The sequence below is a fragment of the Chiloscyllium plagiosum genome, chromosome 2, assembly GCF_004010195.1.
Source record: "Chiloscyllium plagiosum isolate BGI_BamShark_2017 chromosome 2, ASM401019v2, whole genome shotgun sequence".
Lineage (NCBI taxonomy): Eukaryota > Metazoa > Chordata > Chondrichthyes > Orectolobiformes > Hemiscylliidae > Chiloscyllium > Chiloscyllium plagiosum.
Window position 1 is genome coordinate 112,828,494 of NC_057711.1, and position 19,285 is coordinate 112,847,778.

The 19,285-nt window shown below is 39.9% G+C and overlaps 1 protein-coding gene and 1 long non-coding RNA gene across 2 annotated transcripts in view; one reads left to right on the top strand and one right to left on the bottom strand.

The window, feature by feature from the left end:
• Positions 1-5,268, bottom strand: part of ecpas (Ecm29 proteasome adaptor and scaffold) — a 114,173-nt gene extending 108,905 nt beyond the window's left edge. Inside the window, exon 1 of the mRNA XM_043716135.1 lies at positions 5,168-5,268. Within this exon, the coding sequence (XP_043572070.1) occupies positions 5,168-5,189 (22 nt within the window). The 5' untranslated portion in view covers positions 5,190-5,268. The remainder of the gene's footprint in view (positions 1-5,167) is intronic.
• A 6-nt stretch (positions 5,269-5,274) lies between these two features.
• The window catches only part of LOC122562873, a 37,735-nt gene continuing 23,724 nt past the window's right edge, over positions 5,275-19,285 (top strand). Inside the window, exons 1-2 of the long non-coding RNA XR_006315429.1 lie at positions 5,275-5,442; positions 6,306-6,367. This is a non-coding gene — a long non-coding RNA (uncharacterized LOC122562873). The remainder of the gene's footprint in view (positions 5,443-6,305; positions 6,368-19,285) is intronic.

Genomic DNA, 19,285 nt, shown 5'->3' on the forward strand with positions numbered 1-19,285 from the left:
CTGCAGGGGGCTCCTGGTTTGAGAGTTTTGGGTAATCCGTAGAAGCGTGACGTGTTGGATCCGTCTGGTTTCATTTTTTGGAAGTCAGTCTTATTTATTTCTCCAGATTCTTGAAGTTTTTTGAGTAGGGATGTGATTTGGTTCTCTAGTTGTGGGGTCAAGTCTATCGCCACTTGTTGGTAACTCTTGGTCTCTGCAAGCAGTGTGTTTGCTTTCGCAATGTAGTCTCTTTGATCGAGTGTGTTTCGAACTCACAAAAGAAACACAGCAAACCATCAGACAGACAGTGTGAGGAAGAACACCACTTTGACTCAGAAACACATCCATCCTAGGACAAGCTAAACAGAGACATGCACAAGAATTCCTAGAAGCGTGGCATTCCAACCAGAACTCTATCAACCAACACAATGACTTGGATCCCATTTACCACTCCCTGAGAAAAAGAACAGGAAATGGCATCACACAGGAAATGACATCACCAACCAAGGAAACCTACACACATAAATAAAAAGCGGGCCATACCACCAGTGATTCATCCAGAGGCTCACTGATGATGTTACCTAGTATGGTGATGAAATGCCTGAAACCGAAACTTCCAACTCAGCGAGCAAACCTACCTCCAGAACCTCAACCTGAGCTACAAATCTTCTCAAAACTTGCTAACTATAGAGAAAGAGCAGATGAGTAGGATTTATTAGATAGCTCTACAAAGGGCTGGAACATGCACAAGGGCTGAATTCCCTCCTCCTGTGATGCACAATTCTATGGTTCTATAAAAATAAACAGAACTTCAATTATTATGAAAGGTATTACAACATACTTACCTGGACATATAATGTAACATTAATTGGACTAACCTGTAACTTTAAGACGGTTTTAAATTACATGGAATTTCATCTGCAGGACATACATCAAGACAGACTATCAATTTAAATAATTCACTTATCAAGATTACACAAGAGCAAATGGTTAATACAATGGAATGGATCTGAAATGTTTTATTTTATGTAGTCGTGATAGTTAGGCTGCTGAAAGATGAAAAATAAATCCATTAAGTACTGTACTGATTATAAGATGGGGCCAGACTGAGTTGAGTGCATTGCATGATTTACAATCTGGATTATAGACCAGGAAAATTCAATTGCTAGCCTTCCAGAATTAGCCTTGATCCACTAGGAATTAAAGAGCTGACCTCACAGAGCACTAATGTGAACAAACGAAAGGGAGGAGGGGTGAAAAATCACAAGGACATTTAAAAATTGGGGTTTTCTGTTAATTTCAAACTTTATTTTCAATTATAAAACCAATGGAGATGGGGGTAGGAAGTCAGAATGAGGGAGGTGGTGAAGTCACATGACTTCCACTGCTCCCAACTAAAACCAGAGCTCAAAACTCTAATCAAAGATAATCCCAAAATGCAGCTGATTATTCTAGGTTTGTGAAAGTTTTATGCAGCAGGCAATCAATTATTTTAGATTGCAGAAAAGATCTCAATGTATGGAATTGCAACTGTACTTTGTAGACTTGGATACCACAGATTTGAACCAAGTCATGCATTTCTAGTTTCCAAACACAACAAATCATCTTCCTTACTTTATTTGGAATGACAACTTAACTTAAGAACACACAGAAGTGACAGACAGGAAAAGATAATCTGGTCGGTCAAATCAACTCTGTACTCATGATGTCTGCAGCATAGCTAGATACTTCTGACTCTCCCTCTGCTCTCATCATTTTTCAGTGATATACAGGGTTATTTATTTTTTGGAAATTACTGCTGTCAAAGCATGTAAATTTCTACAGATGTGTTTGAAATCAATATTTTATTTTACATTTCAACAGATGATAACATGGTGAGAGCATTCACACATTAGACATTGCAATTGTAATGATGACAAAACTGCCAATGTAAATCACCACTAATCCTCTGAAATTGACAGTGCATTCTGCACATATACAATTAAGCACATAGATCCAAAACTGCGGTCAGTGATTCTATCCCTCTCTAGAAGACGAACTGCTCAAGTTCCTCCAGTTTGCAATCAATTACAAAGTGGTAAACTGAGGAGAAACTTCAACCTGTATGTTTTTAGTTTCACTGTCAAAAAAACCTTAAAAAGTTGCACATTGAGTTCCTAATTACTACTGACACAACTTTAATGACTCTAAAAAAAATTCATATTTGTTAAATGTCAGGTTTCTGCATTAGTATGCTCCAACCATTTATTTCATTGTCTATAGAAGGTTAACAATTGAAAAAAAGATAGTTTTTCTTTTTTTCTTGATTTGTCACCTGTGAGAATATGTTAGTGCAATCGGCTGCTTCTCCTGCACGATGGTAAATGCCTGAGGATTCCCTTGACGTGGTGCCAGTTTTAAACTGACATTAGGAAGGGGAAATCCACACCACTAAGACTGCTGAACCTTTACAGGCAGCTCTCACTGAGGTCAGTAAAAAGCTTTATGGCATATCCACTGACTATGAAATACTAATGTTCTTTTAATGTCCTGCAAAATATGATTTCCTTGGGATATCTAAAATCAATTCACAGTACATAAATTTTGCTGTTATGTAGGGAAGTGCCAGTAAATTAGACTAAGGATCACCTGATTTGCATCTTCTGGGGGCAGAAGGAATGTTGTCCGTAAGATAAACTAACTAGAATTCACATCATAGTGAAATTCACAATTGTATACAAAAAAATTCATTTTATAAACAAAATTAAAAACACAATATTCAGAATAATGAAACTTGTCCTTCCTGCTGTATTCCACCAGAAGAACTAGTATTTCAACCCCTTATTTGCTTACAAACAAGATATTGTTGTATTAAATCTAAGTGTCTTCTGCTTTCCTGATCCATTATGTATTTTAGGCTAAAATAATTTGTTTTTAGAATGCCAAAGTAATCATTTGGTGTTTAACTCTAATATATATTAAACTTCTTATAGTGACAGCTAATCCATATTTATATCCAATGTTTTGCAATGTCTTCAGCGACGTCCCATTTTCCTCTACAGCAATGAAAACGTCTGATACTTTCAAGGTGAGTAATCAGACTCTCTATTTCAATTTATAGAATGTACTAGACAGCCAGTCCACCTATGAATTAAATTTAATCATTGCTACAAAGGATTAAAGTATAGAGATGTTCAGTGTCAATATTAATTTTGTTTCTCCTCATTACAAATGCCACCAAGTAATAAGCAATGATAATCTTAATTATGTAAGCACAGACTGCCAATTCAAACATATCAATTTATTCAAAATATAATAAAGCCTTAAAATGTAATAACATTTAAATAGATACCCAGAATTGAATTAATAATGGAAATCTAGTTTTGATCATCAGGTTACAACTATAAACATACAAGCTTTCTTCTTATGGTTTATCATTTTTGAGCTCATTGATTAAAGTTTCTACAGAATTTACAATAGACAAAACAACCGCCAGCCTGAAATATAAGGGTGCTTATATTCCACACAAATTTCAAATCATTTTATGTTCTGCTGCTACTTCCATATCTCTCTGATCACCTTTTCCTCATGTCTGCATCACTCTTTTCCCATTAAATGTATTAACCCCTTCTAGTTTAACAGTCCATGTAGTAACTTTTTTTTTCAGCATGTAATTGTTTCAATAAAACTGGCAAAGTCTGAAATGAAACACTATCTAAGCTATCATTGTGATGTGAATTCTATATCCAGGCTATAGTACAATTTCATACTTTCAAAAATACTTAGACAAGCTTAATTGTGGAACGTTAAGCATTTTCAGAACATATCAGCAACCATCCAGACATCCCTGTAACCTCACCCAAATGAAGATTTTTGTGACAGACAGTGCAAGCAAGTGAAAAAGGGTATTTTAGTTAAGCTCAGCCATCTTTTCCTGTGATCACAAAATAGAAAACAGGGCTGGAAAACACTAGATACTTTACCCCACCACCCTCACGGTCTGAAAGACACACAAGTCAATTTTAGGGTTTACAATTACAAGTATTTTAATCAATATGCTCAAAAATGTTCACACTTGAGAACATCTCTTCTGAAGCAAAGTTAAGGACACTACCTTCCCACAAGACCCAAGTTCACAATTATATACTGAGAACTAGGAAGTAGAAATGGCACAGGGTTCTAGCTTATGTAGCATAATATCAAGTGAGGCATATATTTTATGTTATGGTCTGATAGTTATAAAAGGAAACCTGATGCAATGGGTTTGCACCAGGTCATTGTCTAAATGTTTCAGTCTTAACCATAAGGCCTCAAAAATCTAACTTAAAAATGTGTTGCTGGAAAAGCGCAGCAGGTCAGGCAGCATCAAAGGAACAGGAGAATTGACGTTTCAGGCATAAGCCCTTCTTCAGTAAAATTTCCTGAAGAAGGGCTTATGCCCGAAACGTCGATTCTCCTGCTCCTTTGATGCTGCCTGACTGCGCTTTTCCAGCAACACATTTTTAAGCTCTGATCTCCAGCATCTGCAGTCCTCACTTCCTCAAAAATCTAACTCCAATTTACAGAAGGATGATATGCACATCCAGTGGAAGAAAATGGCAAATGTACTGAACTGTGTTAAGATGTAAACTAATGAATTAAAACTGGTGTAAATAATATGTTTCTTTTCAAATGAGAGTTTATTTTCTTTTCTTTATAGAAATGCTACCAGGGACTTTCACTTTTGATTTCATACCAAAGCATCTAGAAGGCATCTTTTAATAAAGGCCTGCAATATCACAGCTTGTAATCTACCTTCAAAATTACTGACAAAATAAAAATACGTCTAGGAAGTTATCCAACAGTAATTTAAACCCCTGACAGTACTGGGCTTAAAAGTGCTTCACTGTAGCAGGGGCTGGGCCCACACATTTTTTTCCTCAAACGGTGTCATATGGATATGGGTCCTGGACACCTCATCTTTTAAAGAGAAAAGGCATTATATATTTTTTAGAAACTTAAAGTTAAAATAACTCCTCGGATTCATTAGTAGGTAAAAGACACATTAAAAACCACAAATAATAAGGCTGCGAACTCACTACAATAACTCTAGTGGCCTTTCGTGTAAGGTGATGTCAGAGTGCGATTCTTTTTATTATGGTTATTATAAATAAAAGCTTCTTGATTTTCCCCCTCCCTCATCCTCCATTAACTCTCGCTATAAACTTACTGAGCTCGTCCTGAGCGGCCATCTTGAAGCAGCAGGAACACCGACTCAACGTGCTCGAGCCCAACCGCGGGCCACGCCCACTGACGCGGCGTGCGCGCACCCTACCATAGCTCGCTCTCATTGGAGAGATTCCAACCCAAACTCGGGATGACAGCTTGGCTTTCTGAGCATGCGTAGCCTCGCTAGCAGCCGGCTGGTTCGTGGCGTTTAGTTTGGGTTTTGTGTGCTGAGCTGTTGCAATTCATCTCCAAACATATTTTCAACAAAAAAAAACAGTGAGAAATTACGCGTATTCATACTGTTTTCTGCACCATCAGTCGTTTCAATAAGGCTATCGGCGTTCATAGCAGACAGGAAACTTTGACTATTTCTTTCTCTGCAGACGCTACCTGACTTGCTGAGTCTCTCCATCCTGTCTGTGTTTCACATAAGCGTGGGACTAAAAGGAGATTGGCTTTCAGCCTGTATTATCCTCGTATTTCCTGCCTGGTGGATTGGATTTTGGGAAGACTGGAAGAGGGTGCAGGCAAGATTATATTCCCTACAGTATGGAAACAGGTCCTTCAGCCCAACAAAATCCACACCGACCCTCTAAACAGTAACTCACCCAGACCAATTCCCCTACCCTACAATTTATCCCTCACTAATTCACGTAACACTATGGGCAATTTAGCATAGCCAATTCACCTGGCCTGCACATCTTTTGAATTGTCGTAGGAAACACACACAAATATAGGGAGAATGTGCAAACTCCACACAGTCACCTGAGGCAGTTATGGAACTCAGGTTACTGGCACTGTGAAGCATTAGTGCTAACCACTGAGCTACCATGCCACACAAATGTTTATGTCCTTTTATACCTGGTTCGCTCTCAGTCGTAGAGGCACACACTATTGCCCTTTGCATCCTCTCAGTTATTCCCACATATACCCCTTACCTCACTCAGATTTACTTCCTTATTGCCCCCAGAACAGTGCAATTTGAACAATTCATTGACTTCAGGATGGCTGTGGAGATGCACTTGCTCTATGAAGTCGCAAATTACTGCAGATGCCCCTGATAAGCAACCACTGCTGTTGGTGCTGCTGCTCTTCCTTGTATCTTTCCTAGCCAGTGCTGACATCTTATGCTCCTTTAGGGAGGTGCAACTGCAGGAAGGTGACAGATCTCAAATACGGAAAATGGACTCTGTGGAAACAGGTGAGACATCATGCACATTCATACTGTTTTCTGCATCATCCATCGTTACAGTGAGCATACCAGCAGTAAATATGGAAGACAAATACCTTAGACTTAACTAACAGCAAATTTCAAATCCACTTACTTGTTTTTTTATATGGGTTGGATAAGGCCTGTGGGGCTGCAGAGACAACCTCTGGACACATTCTTGTCTGTGGGCTGCCTGTTGACCTGTTTTATATTTAACTTGATTCTCAATTGCACCTGTCAATTGTCATATGCAGTGTTTTTCTCATTCATTGTGTTCTTTATGTCTTTTGTGTGGGTTTATTTGTTCTGCCTTTTCCCTTGTTAAAATATGCTTTGACTGTTCCTGAATTAGCTTTTCCAGCAACACATTTCCAGCTCTGATCTCCAGCATCTGCAGACCTCACTTTCTCCTTGTTCCTGAATTATTAAAGTATAGATTCAAATAGTAATAGTGCAAAGGAAAAAGAGGTGCAAAAATTCAGAGACTTGAGAATTTTCTATATCATTATGTTTCCAGTTCAACAAGAAAGGAGGTATTGCTGGATTTGGTTTTTGGAAATGAGGTGAGCCAAATTGATTTGTTTCAATAGGGGTACATTTAGAAGACACAGATCACTATCATAAGGTTTGGGTTGACCATGGAAAGAGCAAGGAGCAATTGGACTGTTAAGTTGGAGATGGAAAACTTCAATGGGGTGAGGACAGAGCTTTCACAGAATCCCATTAGTGTGGAAGCAAGCCATTTGAGCCATCAAACCAACACCAACCCTCTGAAAGCAACCCACACCCCTACCCTATACCTGTAACATCACGTTTCCCATGACTAATCCACCTAGCCTGCACATCCCTGGACACTATGGAAAATTTAGCATGGCTCATCTATCTAAACTGCACATCCTCAGACTGTGGGAGGAAACCAGAGCACCAAGTGGAAACCCACACAGACATGGGAGAACATTACAAACCCCACACAGAAAGTCACCTGAAGTTGGAATCAAGCGCAGATCTCTGGAACTGTGAGGCACCAGTGCTGATCACTGAGCCACTGTACTATCCCAGATCTGGCCCAAATAAATTGGAATCAAAGATAGACAGACAAACTGTAAATCAGTAATGGTCCATGATTTACTGATGGTGGATGCTGGGTGAACTGGAACAGTAGGAAGTAAGAACAAAAGTAGTCAATGGTGACATTGGCTGATACTAAGCTGGAAAACAGGCTGTAAAGGACCATGGGGATGTATGAGGCAAAGTTGAGCATGGAGGGTATGATGAACCATGGCACCAGTTTGATGGATAAGACATGAGATGATATAGAGAGAAAGGTTTGGTGGCATGAGTTGGCATGAATGAAGCACAGGAAGTATATGGAAGGTGATCAGGGGTGAGGGCCTGAGGGCTTTGTATGTTTATTCTTTTCTAAAACTTGAGTCAGAGCATCAAGGCAAGCCATCCATTCAACCTGCCTTCATATCTAGCAGTCTGTGCATTCACTCGTCACCCAACTCACATAAAATCTGGTCACGTTGAATGAAAATCCCAGCTTCCAGCACAACATTTTCCCAGAATGGGATTGTGGAGCAACTGTAGGAATTGTCCTGACATTCTGTTCCTGGTATGCAAGTGAAATTTCAGGCTGATCTTCTATTTCTTTATCCCACACGTATTAATCTAACTTCACCTTAAATGCTGTTTACCTCACCATTCTGTGCATTGGTGAATTCCACATTCTGACATGAGTAAAAACATTTCTCTTGAACTATTTAATGACAATCTTGTATTTATGACTCATTTTTATGGACTCCTCCCACAAAATAGAAACGCACAGCCAGTGATTCATAGGGTTATACAGCACAGAGAAGACCCTCAGTCCAACTCATTCACACTGACTAGGTATCCTAAACTGAACTAGTCCCATTTTCCTGCTGTTGGCCCATATCCCTCTAGACCTTTCCTGTTCATGTCCAAAAGTCTTTTAAATATCATAATTGTAAACCAGTTGTTCTGAAATATTTTAAAAGGACATAAGAATAGGAGCAGGGGTAGACCATGCCGCCCATCAAATCTGCTCTGACATTCATCCAATTATGGTTGTTCCTCAGCTTTAACTCCACTTTCCAGTTTTTCCTCATATCTCTTGTTTTCCTGAGAGGCCAGAGATTTGTCTACTTCACCCTTAAATATATTCAATGATGGAGCATCCATAACCCTACAGGGTGGAGAATTCCACAGTTTAACAACTGTTTGAGTGAAGAAATTTCTTTTCACTTCAGTCCTGAATGATTAGCCCCTTATTATGAAACTTTGTCCCCTTGTTCTAGCTTTCCCAGCTACCAAAAATGAACTCCATGTTCACCCTGTTAAGACCCTGCAGAATCTTAAATATGAGAATGAAGTTGTCTTCCATTCTTCTAAACTTCAAAAATTATAAGCTGAGTTTAATCAGCCTCTCATTACAGGACATCCAAGAAACTAATCTAGTGAATCTGGCTGTACTGCCTTGAATGCAGTTATTTTCTCCCTTAAATACAGAGTCCAAAACTGTGTAGAGTATTTAGGTGTGGTCAAGTCAATGCCCTGTGCAATTATGGCAATGTTTCCTTATTATTCAAGTCCAATTCCTTGCAATAAAAACCAACATGCCATTTTCCTTACTAATTTTTACTATAAATGTATACCACCTCTCTATGAGACATACATCCCTCTGGACATCGTTTATATATTTCATGCCTTTTAAAACAAATTCTATTCCTACAACTGAAGTAAGTAACATTACACTTCCGCGCCTTATAGTCCAATGTTGCGACTACATACCAGACATTTCCTCAGAGTGGTCCATGAACTAAAAATTGTATAAGCTTATATTTAGCTCCTTTTCAATTTTTTTAGTGTCGCAGTACTAAAATACGCAACAGAATTAAGGAAACTTTAAAGGTGGTGTGCAAGGCAAGTGTTTTAAAAAAGATAAAAAGTTAATTTATTACATAACTGTTGCTGGAAGTCACTTCTATAAAAGTGGTAAAGTTATTAAGTACACAAAGTGAAAAAGAGATTTACCAGTATGTTGTCTGGTTTGGAGTGTATTAGATATAAGGAGAGGTTGGACAAATTTGGATTGTTTTTGCTAGAGGCTGAGGGGGGGACCTGAAGATCTGGTGCATAGAGTCTTTTTCCCAGGGTATTTATGTCAAACACTAGCGGGCATAGATTTAAGATGAGAGAGGAAACTTTAAAGAAGGTGTGCAAGGCAAGTTTTTTACACAGAGGGTGATAGTTGCCTGGAACATGCTGCCAAGGGAAATGACTCTTTCGGAGTCATTTAGACAGACAAATGAACAGGCAGGAAAAAGAGGGATATACACAATGTACACGCAGATGGGATTAGTTTAGAAAGGCATCGTGGTTGGTGCAGACATGCGGGCTGAAGAGCCTGTTCCTGTGCTGTACTGTATAATGTTCTATAGAAAATTAAAGTAAGCAAGAATTGATGGTGGATTGCATTCCAAAGAGAGTTATCATTCCATTGCCATCACAACTGAGCATATACACATCAACAGGATGAGATGCCAAACTCATTTACTTACAAATTAATGGTGTTCCATAAATATAAAGTTAATTCACTGAACCTATTATAAAATCCTTAAGCCACTTTGTTGACCTTATTACAAAAGAGTCTGCAGTATGGATTTGTCAAGTTAACTTGCTTTTCCATTGGTTTCAATAGATCCATATTTGTCCTGCCTGTTATAATTGCTGAAACCTAAAAATACCCCCATATCGAGGCAGAATTATCTTACATATGGTATCAAATACTCCCACAGGATAACTGAATTATCCATTAACTTTTTTCCTTTTCGCTGTGTCTGTATTCACCTTCAAATGGTAACCGCACTTATCTCCTAGAAGTTTGAATTTATTGTTCTCAACATGACTTTAACCATAACCATTGAAATATTGCACCTCAGAGAAACTATGACGTAAAGCAAAAATAACTAATCTCAGATTTTCTAGCTCTCTTTATGCTACTAAGAAAAGCAAAAAAAAAGTCAAAAAGAAGTTCACGTCGATTGTAGCAACTTTCATCAGGTTTTTGGGTCTATTCATTCCTGGAACTACATGTCACCTCAGAAAAATCTGACAATTTCAATTTCATAGCACCTTTCCCAACTTCAGGGTGTTGGGGCGACACAGTGGCTCCGTGGTTAGCACTGCTGCCTCACAGCACCAAGGACCCAGGTCCAATCCCAGGCTTGGGCGACTGTTTGTGTGGAGTTTGCACATTCTCCCTGTGTCTGCATGGTTATCCTCCCACAGTCCAAAGATGGGCAGGTCAGGTGAATTAGCCATTCCAAATTGCCCAGAGTGTTAGGTGCATTAGTCAGGGGGAAGTGGTTCTGGATGAGTTACTCTTCAGAGGGTCGGTGTGGACTTGTTGGGCTGAAGGGCCTGTATCTACACTGTAGGGATTCTAATCTAAAACACTTCATATCCAATTAAATATTTCTAAAGTGTAGTCGCTATTTTAATGTGGGAAACAAATGTGGCAAAAATGCAAGCGTTGTCTTATATATACTGATACTTCACCTGAAGTAAATTTGCCGTTAGTGATATTACTACATTATTAATATGACGCAAACAAACTATTAGGAAGGCTAAAGGCATTTTGATCTTTCCCACAAATTCCTTCCTTGGCCATTGACTCCATAGCACTCCATAATTGCTGTCTGAGCCTGAACCAGACTGTTTGCAAACTTGATGCCACAGTTCTCCTGAAAATAAGCTTCAACCACATATTTGCACCATGACTAAGACAGTCTAATTTTTAACTCCGTAACAGTACTTGACTCTTCCCTTGCCTCAGCTCCTCTGCTGTTGAAATCCTCACCCATGCTTTGTTATCTCTGAACTTGAAGATTCCAATGCACTCCAGGCTGGCCTCCCATGTTCTATCCACAGTATACTTGTTTATCCAAAGCTCTTCTGCCCGTTTCAATTCCCTCACAGTCCATATGATCCTGATGGACAACTCCAGGCTATGCTGATGAGGAAGTTGAAATGTCACAGGGGTGTCCGTTCCATGCTTTACGTCTCTTCCAGGGCGCATGTGGGGATTTTAGGGTTAAAAATCCTACTACCCAAAGAACTTACTATAACAGCAATTACAAGCCTGTACTCTTTCAATCCACACGTGGATTCCCCCATTCCACGCAAGTAAGCTTAGACAAGACCTTTGTCCTGTCCAGACAGGACTAATAGCCCTGGCCCCAACCCAGCTAGCTGTCTTCCTCTCCCATTGTCTCACTTCCCCTCCATATTAGCATAAGTATATGAATCCCCATTCACTTCCCCTCCATATTAACAGGTATGTGAATCCCCCCAGTTACCTCTCCTCCATATTAGCATAGGTATGTGAGTTCCTCATTTGTAGCAGGAAAAACCTTTCTGCTTTAATTCCTTTCCATGAACACATAATCATGAAAAATATGATAATCAGTTTCTATAGTCCATTCACACATTATTTCAGGACATCGACATTCATCAGGTTTTGTGAAATCATAATTGCCTACTTTAAGTTATGCGATGTCAATCATCCATGTGACTGATAAGTCTTTGTTCAATTCCTTTGGGTGTAAGGCAGAGATTTGTGAAGAAGAGTGACTACAAGTAGGCACTCGGCTACTTTAGTGATGATTTGAATCTCTCGCTGGCTGTCCGATAATAAAGTTACCACTGTTGAACAGAAAATTTGTGTCGTCCGGTTTCGTGGAACAAAGCAGACATCAACACTGATACTATGACTATCTGGCAATCGCAATATCTGAATCATAATTACACTGCTATTGTAGGAGTTTACTGTTATCAAATTAGCTGTTGTGTTTCCTACATGTTTGTGGCAGAGTGAGTGTTTTGGGGAATTAAGTGGAACAAATTAACAGGTAATTTGCATGTGGGTCTGGAGTCAATTGAGATTGAATGCTCCACCCCGGAAGCTCCCTGCCTTCATTCTTGATGAAGGGCCTTTTCCTGAAACTTCAATTTTCCTGCTTTCGGACGCTGCCTGACCTGCTGTGCTTTTCCAGCACCACTCTAATCTAGACTCTGATTTCCAGCATCTGCAGTACCCACTTCTGTCTAATGTATTCAGATGCATTACCTCAAAAAAATGCTTGAAGATTGGATAGAAGATTGACTGGCTGGAAGAAAGCAGAGGGTATGCATAAATGAATCTTTGTCTGACTGTCAGGATTCGTCATGTATAGATTACCCCAGAGTCTGTGCTGAAGACTTAATTTTACAACTTATATCAAGGACTTAGATGATTTGAGCAAAGGCATGGTAGCTAAGTTCACAGCCAACACCAAGTTCAGGAGGTACATATTTGAGAATAAAACATATCCCCTTTGATTATTACTCACTTTGGCAGGAAGAATGAGAAAAGCGGAGAATTACTTAAAGCATGACTGCAGTCCTGTAGGTGCAGAGGGATCAAGGTGTTCTAGTGCATGAATCACATGCTACAGCACATAATCAAGAAGGCTAACAGGATGATATCCTTTATTATGAGAGGAATTAAACATAAAAATAAAGATATTTTGGTCAGTTATACTGAATATTGGTAAGACCACATCTTGGATGTTATGTTTTGGTCTCCTTATTTAAAAAAGAATGTAAATGCAATGGAGGTGATTCATTGGATGTTGACTGGAATGATACCTGCCATGAGTGAGTTGTCTTATGTGGATAGATTAGACAAGTTTGGCTGTTTCTACTGGAGTCAAAAAGTGTGGTGCTAGAAAAGCACAGCTGATCAAGCAGCATCCGAGGAGCAGGAGAGTCAACATTTATGCTCAAAAACTGCCTGACCAGCTGTGCTTTTCAAGCACCACACTTTTTGACTCTGATCTCCAACATCTGCAGTCCTCACACTCTCCCTGTTTCTACTGGAGTTTATAAGAGTATAGGGTGACTTGATTGAAGTGTATAAGATGCTAATTGATCTTAACAAAATGGACATGAGAAGAATGTTTCCTCTTGTTGCTTAGTCAGAACTAGAGGGCACTGTTTGAAATTAGGTTCACCCTTTAAGGACAGAACTGAAGAGGTTTCTTTTCCTCCCAGAAGGTTGTGCAATGATGAAATACTCTGCATCCGAAGGTGGTAGAGGTGGGGTCATTAAATATTTTTAGTACAGAGATGGAAAGATTGTTGTGAGGCAGGACCATCAAGGGCTGTTGGAGGTTGATTGAAGTTTGGGTTTTGAAACAAAGCAGATCAGCCACAATCCTATAGAATGAGGGAGGAGGTTTGAGGGTCGAACCTACTTTTGGTCCCATTTCATATGCATTTTTTTTTGTTCATTCACAAGATGAGGGCATACCAGCACACATTGTCCATCCCTAATTGCCCAGGCAGCTAAGTCAACCACATTGCTGTGTGTCTGGAGTCACATGTAGGCCAGACCAAGGAAGGATGGCAATCTCTCTCCCTAAAGGGCAATAGGGAACCAGATAGGTTTACAACAATCAATTCATTATTAAACTTTGAATTCAAATTCCACCTTCTGCTGCAGCAGGATTCAAACCCAGGTTCCCAGAACATTACCCCAATTTCTGCATTAACAGTCTAGCATTAGTACCACTAGGCCATTGCCTCTCCATTGTGATCAGTGGAAAATTTTAAAGCTGAATGTTTTTAAAGTTTTGCTGTACAGTGTGCACAGGAATAGAATATCAAGACATGTGGGTAGAGTTTAAGATACAGGTCAACAGTGATATAAAAAACAGTGACTAAGGGCTTGAATGGGAGTCTTCCGTCCCTATGTGTCTGTGTCATAGAGTCAGAGAGCCATAGAGATGTGCAGCAGGGAAACAGACCCTTAGGTCCAACTTGTCCATGCTGACCAGATATCCCAACCTAATCTCATCCCATTTACCAGCACTTGGCCCATATCCCTCCAAACCCTTCCTATTCATATACCCATCGAGATGCCTTTTAAATGTTGCAATTGTACCAGATTCCACCACTTCATCTGGCAGCTCATTCAAAACATGTACCACCCTCTGCGTGAAAAGGCTGCCCCTTAGATCCCTTTTATATCATTCCCCTCTCACCCTAAACTTATGCCCTCTAGTTTTGGACTCCCTGACCTCAGGGAAAAGACTTTGTCTCTTGCCTCTACCTATTGCACAAATCCTCCAAACCTGGCAACATCCTTGTAAATCTTTTCTGAACAATTTCAAGTTTCACAACATCCTTCTGATAGGAAGGAGACCAGAATTGCATGCAATATTCCAGAGGTGGCCCAGCCAACATCCTGTACAGCCACAACATGACCTACCAACTCCTGTACTCAATACTCTGACCAATAAAGGAAAGCATACCAAACACCTCCTTCACTATCTCATCTACCTGCAACTCTACTTTCAAGGAGCTGTGAACCTACACTCCAAGGTCTCTTTGTTCAGCAACACTCCCTAGAACCTTAGCATTAAATGTATAAGTACTGCTAAGATTTGCTTTCTCAAAATGCAGCACCTCACATTTTTCTGAATTAAATTTCATCTGCCACTCCTCAGCCCATTGGCCCATCTGATCAAGATCTCATAGTAATCTGAGATTATCTTCTTCGCTCTACATTACACATCCAATTTTGGTGTCATCTGCAAACTTACTAACTATACCTCTTATGCTCACATCCAAACCATTTAAGTAAATGATGAAAAGTAGTGGACCCAGCACCAATCCTTTGGCACTCCACTGGTCACAGGCCTCCAGTCTGAAAATCAACCCTCCACCACCACCCTCTGTCTTCTACCTTTGAGCTAGTTCTGTATCCAAATGACTAGTTCTCCCTGTATTCCGTGAGATCTAACCTTGCTAACCAGTCTCCCATGGGGAACCTTGTCGAATGCCTTATTGAAGTCCATATAGATTATGTCCACCACTCTACTCTCATCAATCCTCTTTGTTACTTCTTCAAAAAATTCAATCAAGATGGTGAAACATGATTTCCCATGCACAAAGCCATGTTGACTATCCCTAATCATTCCTTGCCTTTCCAAATCATGTAAATCCTGTCCCTCAGGATTCCCTCCAACAACCTGCCCACCATCGACGTCAGGCTCACCAGTCTGTAGTTCCCTGGTTTGTCCTTACCACCTTTCTTAAATAATGGTACTATGTTAGCCAACCTCCAGTCTTCTGGCACCTCACCTGTGACTATCAATGATACAAATATCTCAGCAACGGGCCCAGCAATCACGTTCCTAGCTTCCCAAAGAGTTCTAGGGTGCACCTTATCAGGCCCTGGGGATTTATCCACCTTTATGCATTTCAAGACATCCAGCACTTCCTCCTCTGTAATATGAACATTTTTCAAGCTGTCACCATCTTTTTCCCCACATTCTATATCTTCTATGTCCTTCTCCACAGTAAACACTGATGCAAAATATTTGTTTAGTATCTCTCCCATCTCCTGCAGCTCTACACAAAGGCTGCCTTCCTGATTTTTGAGGGGCCCTATTTGCTCCCTTGTAACCCTTTTGTCCTTCGTAAAAACCCTTTGGATTCTCCTTAAGCCTATTTGCCAAAGCTGTCTCCTGTGCCTTTTTTGCCCTCCTGATTTCCCTCTTAAGTATACTCCTACTGCCTTATACTGTTCTCAGGATTCACTTGATCTATCCTGTCTATACCTGACATATGCTTCCTTCTTTTTCTTAACCAGAACCTCAATTTCTTTAGTCATCCAGCATTCCCTATACCTACCAGCCTTTCCTTTCACCCTAACAGGAATATACTTTCTCTGGACTCTCATTATCTCATTTCTGAAGGATTCCCATTTTCCAGCTGAACCTTTATCTGCGAATATCTGCACCCAATCAGCTTTTGAAAGTTCTTGCCTAATACCGTCAAAATTGGCCTTCCTCCAATTTAGATTCTGGTCTATCCTTTCCATCTTTATTTTAAAACCAATAGAATTATGGTCGCTCGCCCCAAAGTGCTCCCCCACTGACACCTCAGTCACCTGCCCTACCTTATTTACCAAGAATAGGTAAAGTTTTGCATCTTCTTTAGTAGGTACATCCACATATTGAATCAGTAAATTTTCTTGCACACTCTTAACGCATTCCTCTCCATCTAAACCCTTAATATTATGACAGTCCCAGTCTTTGTTTGGAAAGTTATAATCCCCAACCATAACCACTCTATTATTCTTACAGATAACTGAAATCTCCTTACAAATTTGTTTCTCAATTTCCTGCTGACTAGGCTTGTGCATATATATAAAAACATACAGAGTTTCTCAACATTGGCAATTGTCAACAAGATTTGTCAGCAGCAACTATATTAAAAGGATTTTACTTCAAAATTATGGTCTCAACTATGAGAATAAAATAAAACAAGTGGATGCTGGAAATCTGTAATCACAATAGACAAGCCAAAAACTCTCAACAGGCCAGGCTATAGCTGTGGAGAGAGAAGCAGAGTAAGTCTTTTGTCTGAACTGTAAGAAATTTGAGATTTAATGCTTTTTCAGCAAATACAGAGGCAGGGGGAATTTAGGATGGAGGGGCGTGGGCAGTTGGATACAGCTGGAGGGAGTTAAAGACCACGAGAAAAGGTCAATGATAAGGCAGAAGGAAGGAGATAAGAAATGACAGAAGAATGATACTCTAAGGCAATTGTGGATGATAATGGAACAAGAAATGAAAGATGAAGATGGAGAATAAAACAGCATTCATTCATTTGCTAAAACAAAACATCTGATTTTGATATGAATTTGGCAGAAACAGAAATAGCAATTTTGGAAGATCTCGGCAGGTCTGGCAACATCTGTAGAGAGAAATTGAGTTAATGTTTCAGATCCAGTGACTCTTCCTCAGTCTATGTACCTGTGCTAATACACACATGTATATAAAATTACAGAATTGTGATTGGGCAACACTTGCTGATCAGCCCTGAGTGTGATAATTGCTATATTATTAACTATTTTAAGTTAATCAGTTGGACTCAAAACATGGTTCATTTATATTTACTAGAAGGAATAGACATTGATGCACAAGGTTACATTTGCTGCAAGCAAAAGTAATTTGTTCACTTTTTCTCCAATTTTTGAATTAGCTGGAGTTTTTGGGAACCTGTAGTTCTCCATTGCTGTCTCCATACTTCACTCAATTAAACGTGACTCACCAATAGTCAGCACCCTTTTCTCCTGTAGTTTAAATTGTTACAATTCTTTGAACTTTAGCATTCTAGTAATTCCTCCGTTTGAGTGAAAAATGGAAATCTTCAGCAATATTTCTCTCTACAATTGCAACATTTAAGAGACTGTTGGATGGGTATATGAATAGCAAGGGTTTGGAGGGATATGGGCCAGGTGCTGGCAGGTGGGACTAGATTGGGTTGGGATATCTGGTCGGCATGGACGGGTTGGACCGAAGGGCCTGTTTCCATGCTGTACATCTCTATGACTCTCTTCTCAGCAAAATTTAAGAGAAGAACTGTGGTCCTAACAAGGTCTAAAATATGAAAATGTTTGTTACGAATTGAATTACAAGAAGCTGCCACTTCATTTGTCTTTTTTAGCATTATGCAAGTTTTGTCGTAACAAGCGACTGATTCTCCCTTTTCTTATTAACGGGATTTTTGTATACATGATGCAATGTTGATAAAAATATAATGTACTCATTCTGTCCAATTGGAATTTTGTGTTCCAACACTGGCACTAAACCTTAAGAAGAATGGAAGTCTTTGGAGAGAATTCAGACAAGATTTACTACAATAGCACTGAGATGACAGATTACAATAACAACAGAGAATGCAGGAAACACCGAGCATATATTTGCAATATTTTGCTTTTATATGAAAGGATTACAGTTACATAGATGGATGAGAAAAGCTGTGTTCTTCTCTTTTAAAGGGAGAAAACCTGTAGTCCTGCTTAAACAATCCCGAATTCTTTAGGGAAAGTAAGTATGGAGGAAAGGTTTCCCTGTTGGAAGGGAGGGGCTTACAGCTGAGGGGCTCAGATTTCAGGGATGGAAGGTAATGTTGGCAACAGGTGTCTCAAACAGTGGAATCCCTATGTCCCTCTATTCGGAAATAAATCCAATTCCGGCGCTTAACTGGCTAGTTTAGTTTTATTCCCTTATGGGACGTGGGCATTGCTGGCTGGCCAGCATTTATTGCCTGTTCCTAGCTGTCTTTGAGAAGGTGGTAGTGAGCTGCTTTCTTGAATCACTGCAGTCCACCTGCTGTCGGTTCACTTACAATGCCCTTGGGGAGAAATTCCAGGATTTTGACCCAGCAACAGTGAAGGAATGGCAATATATAGTGGCTTGGAGGGGAACTTTTAGATGGTGGTGTTGCCATGTATCTGCTGCCCTTGTGCTTCTAGTGGTTTTGGGTATGGAAGGTGTTGTCTTAGGACCTTTGGTGAATTTCTGCAGTGCATCATGTAGATAGTACATGTTGCTGCGACTGAGCATTGGTGGTGGAGGGAGTGAATGCTTGTGGATGTGGTACTAATCAAGTGGGCTGCTTTGTCCTGGATGGTGTCTTGAGTGTTGTAGGAGCTGCATCCATCCAGGCAAGTGGGGAGTATTTCATCACGCTTCTGACTTGCGCCGTGGAGATGGTGGACAGGTTTTGGGGAGTCAGGAGGTGAGATATTCACTGCAGTATTCCTAGCGTCTGAATTGCTCTTGTAGACACTATGTTATGTCATGAGTCTAGTTGAGCTTTTGGTCAATGGTAACTCCCTGGATGTTGATAGTCAGTGATTTAATGATGGTAAGGATGTCAAAGTAGTTAGATTGTCTCTTATTAAAGATGGTAATTCCTTGGCATTTGTGTGGAGCGAATATTGCTTGCTACATGTCAGCCCAAGCCTGGATATTGTCCAAATCT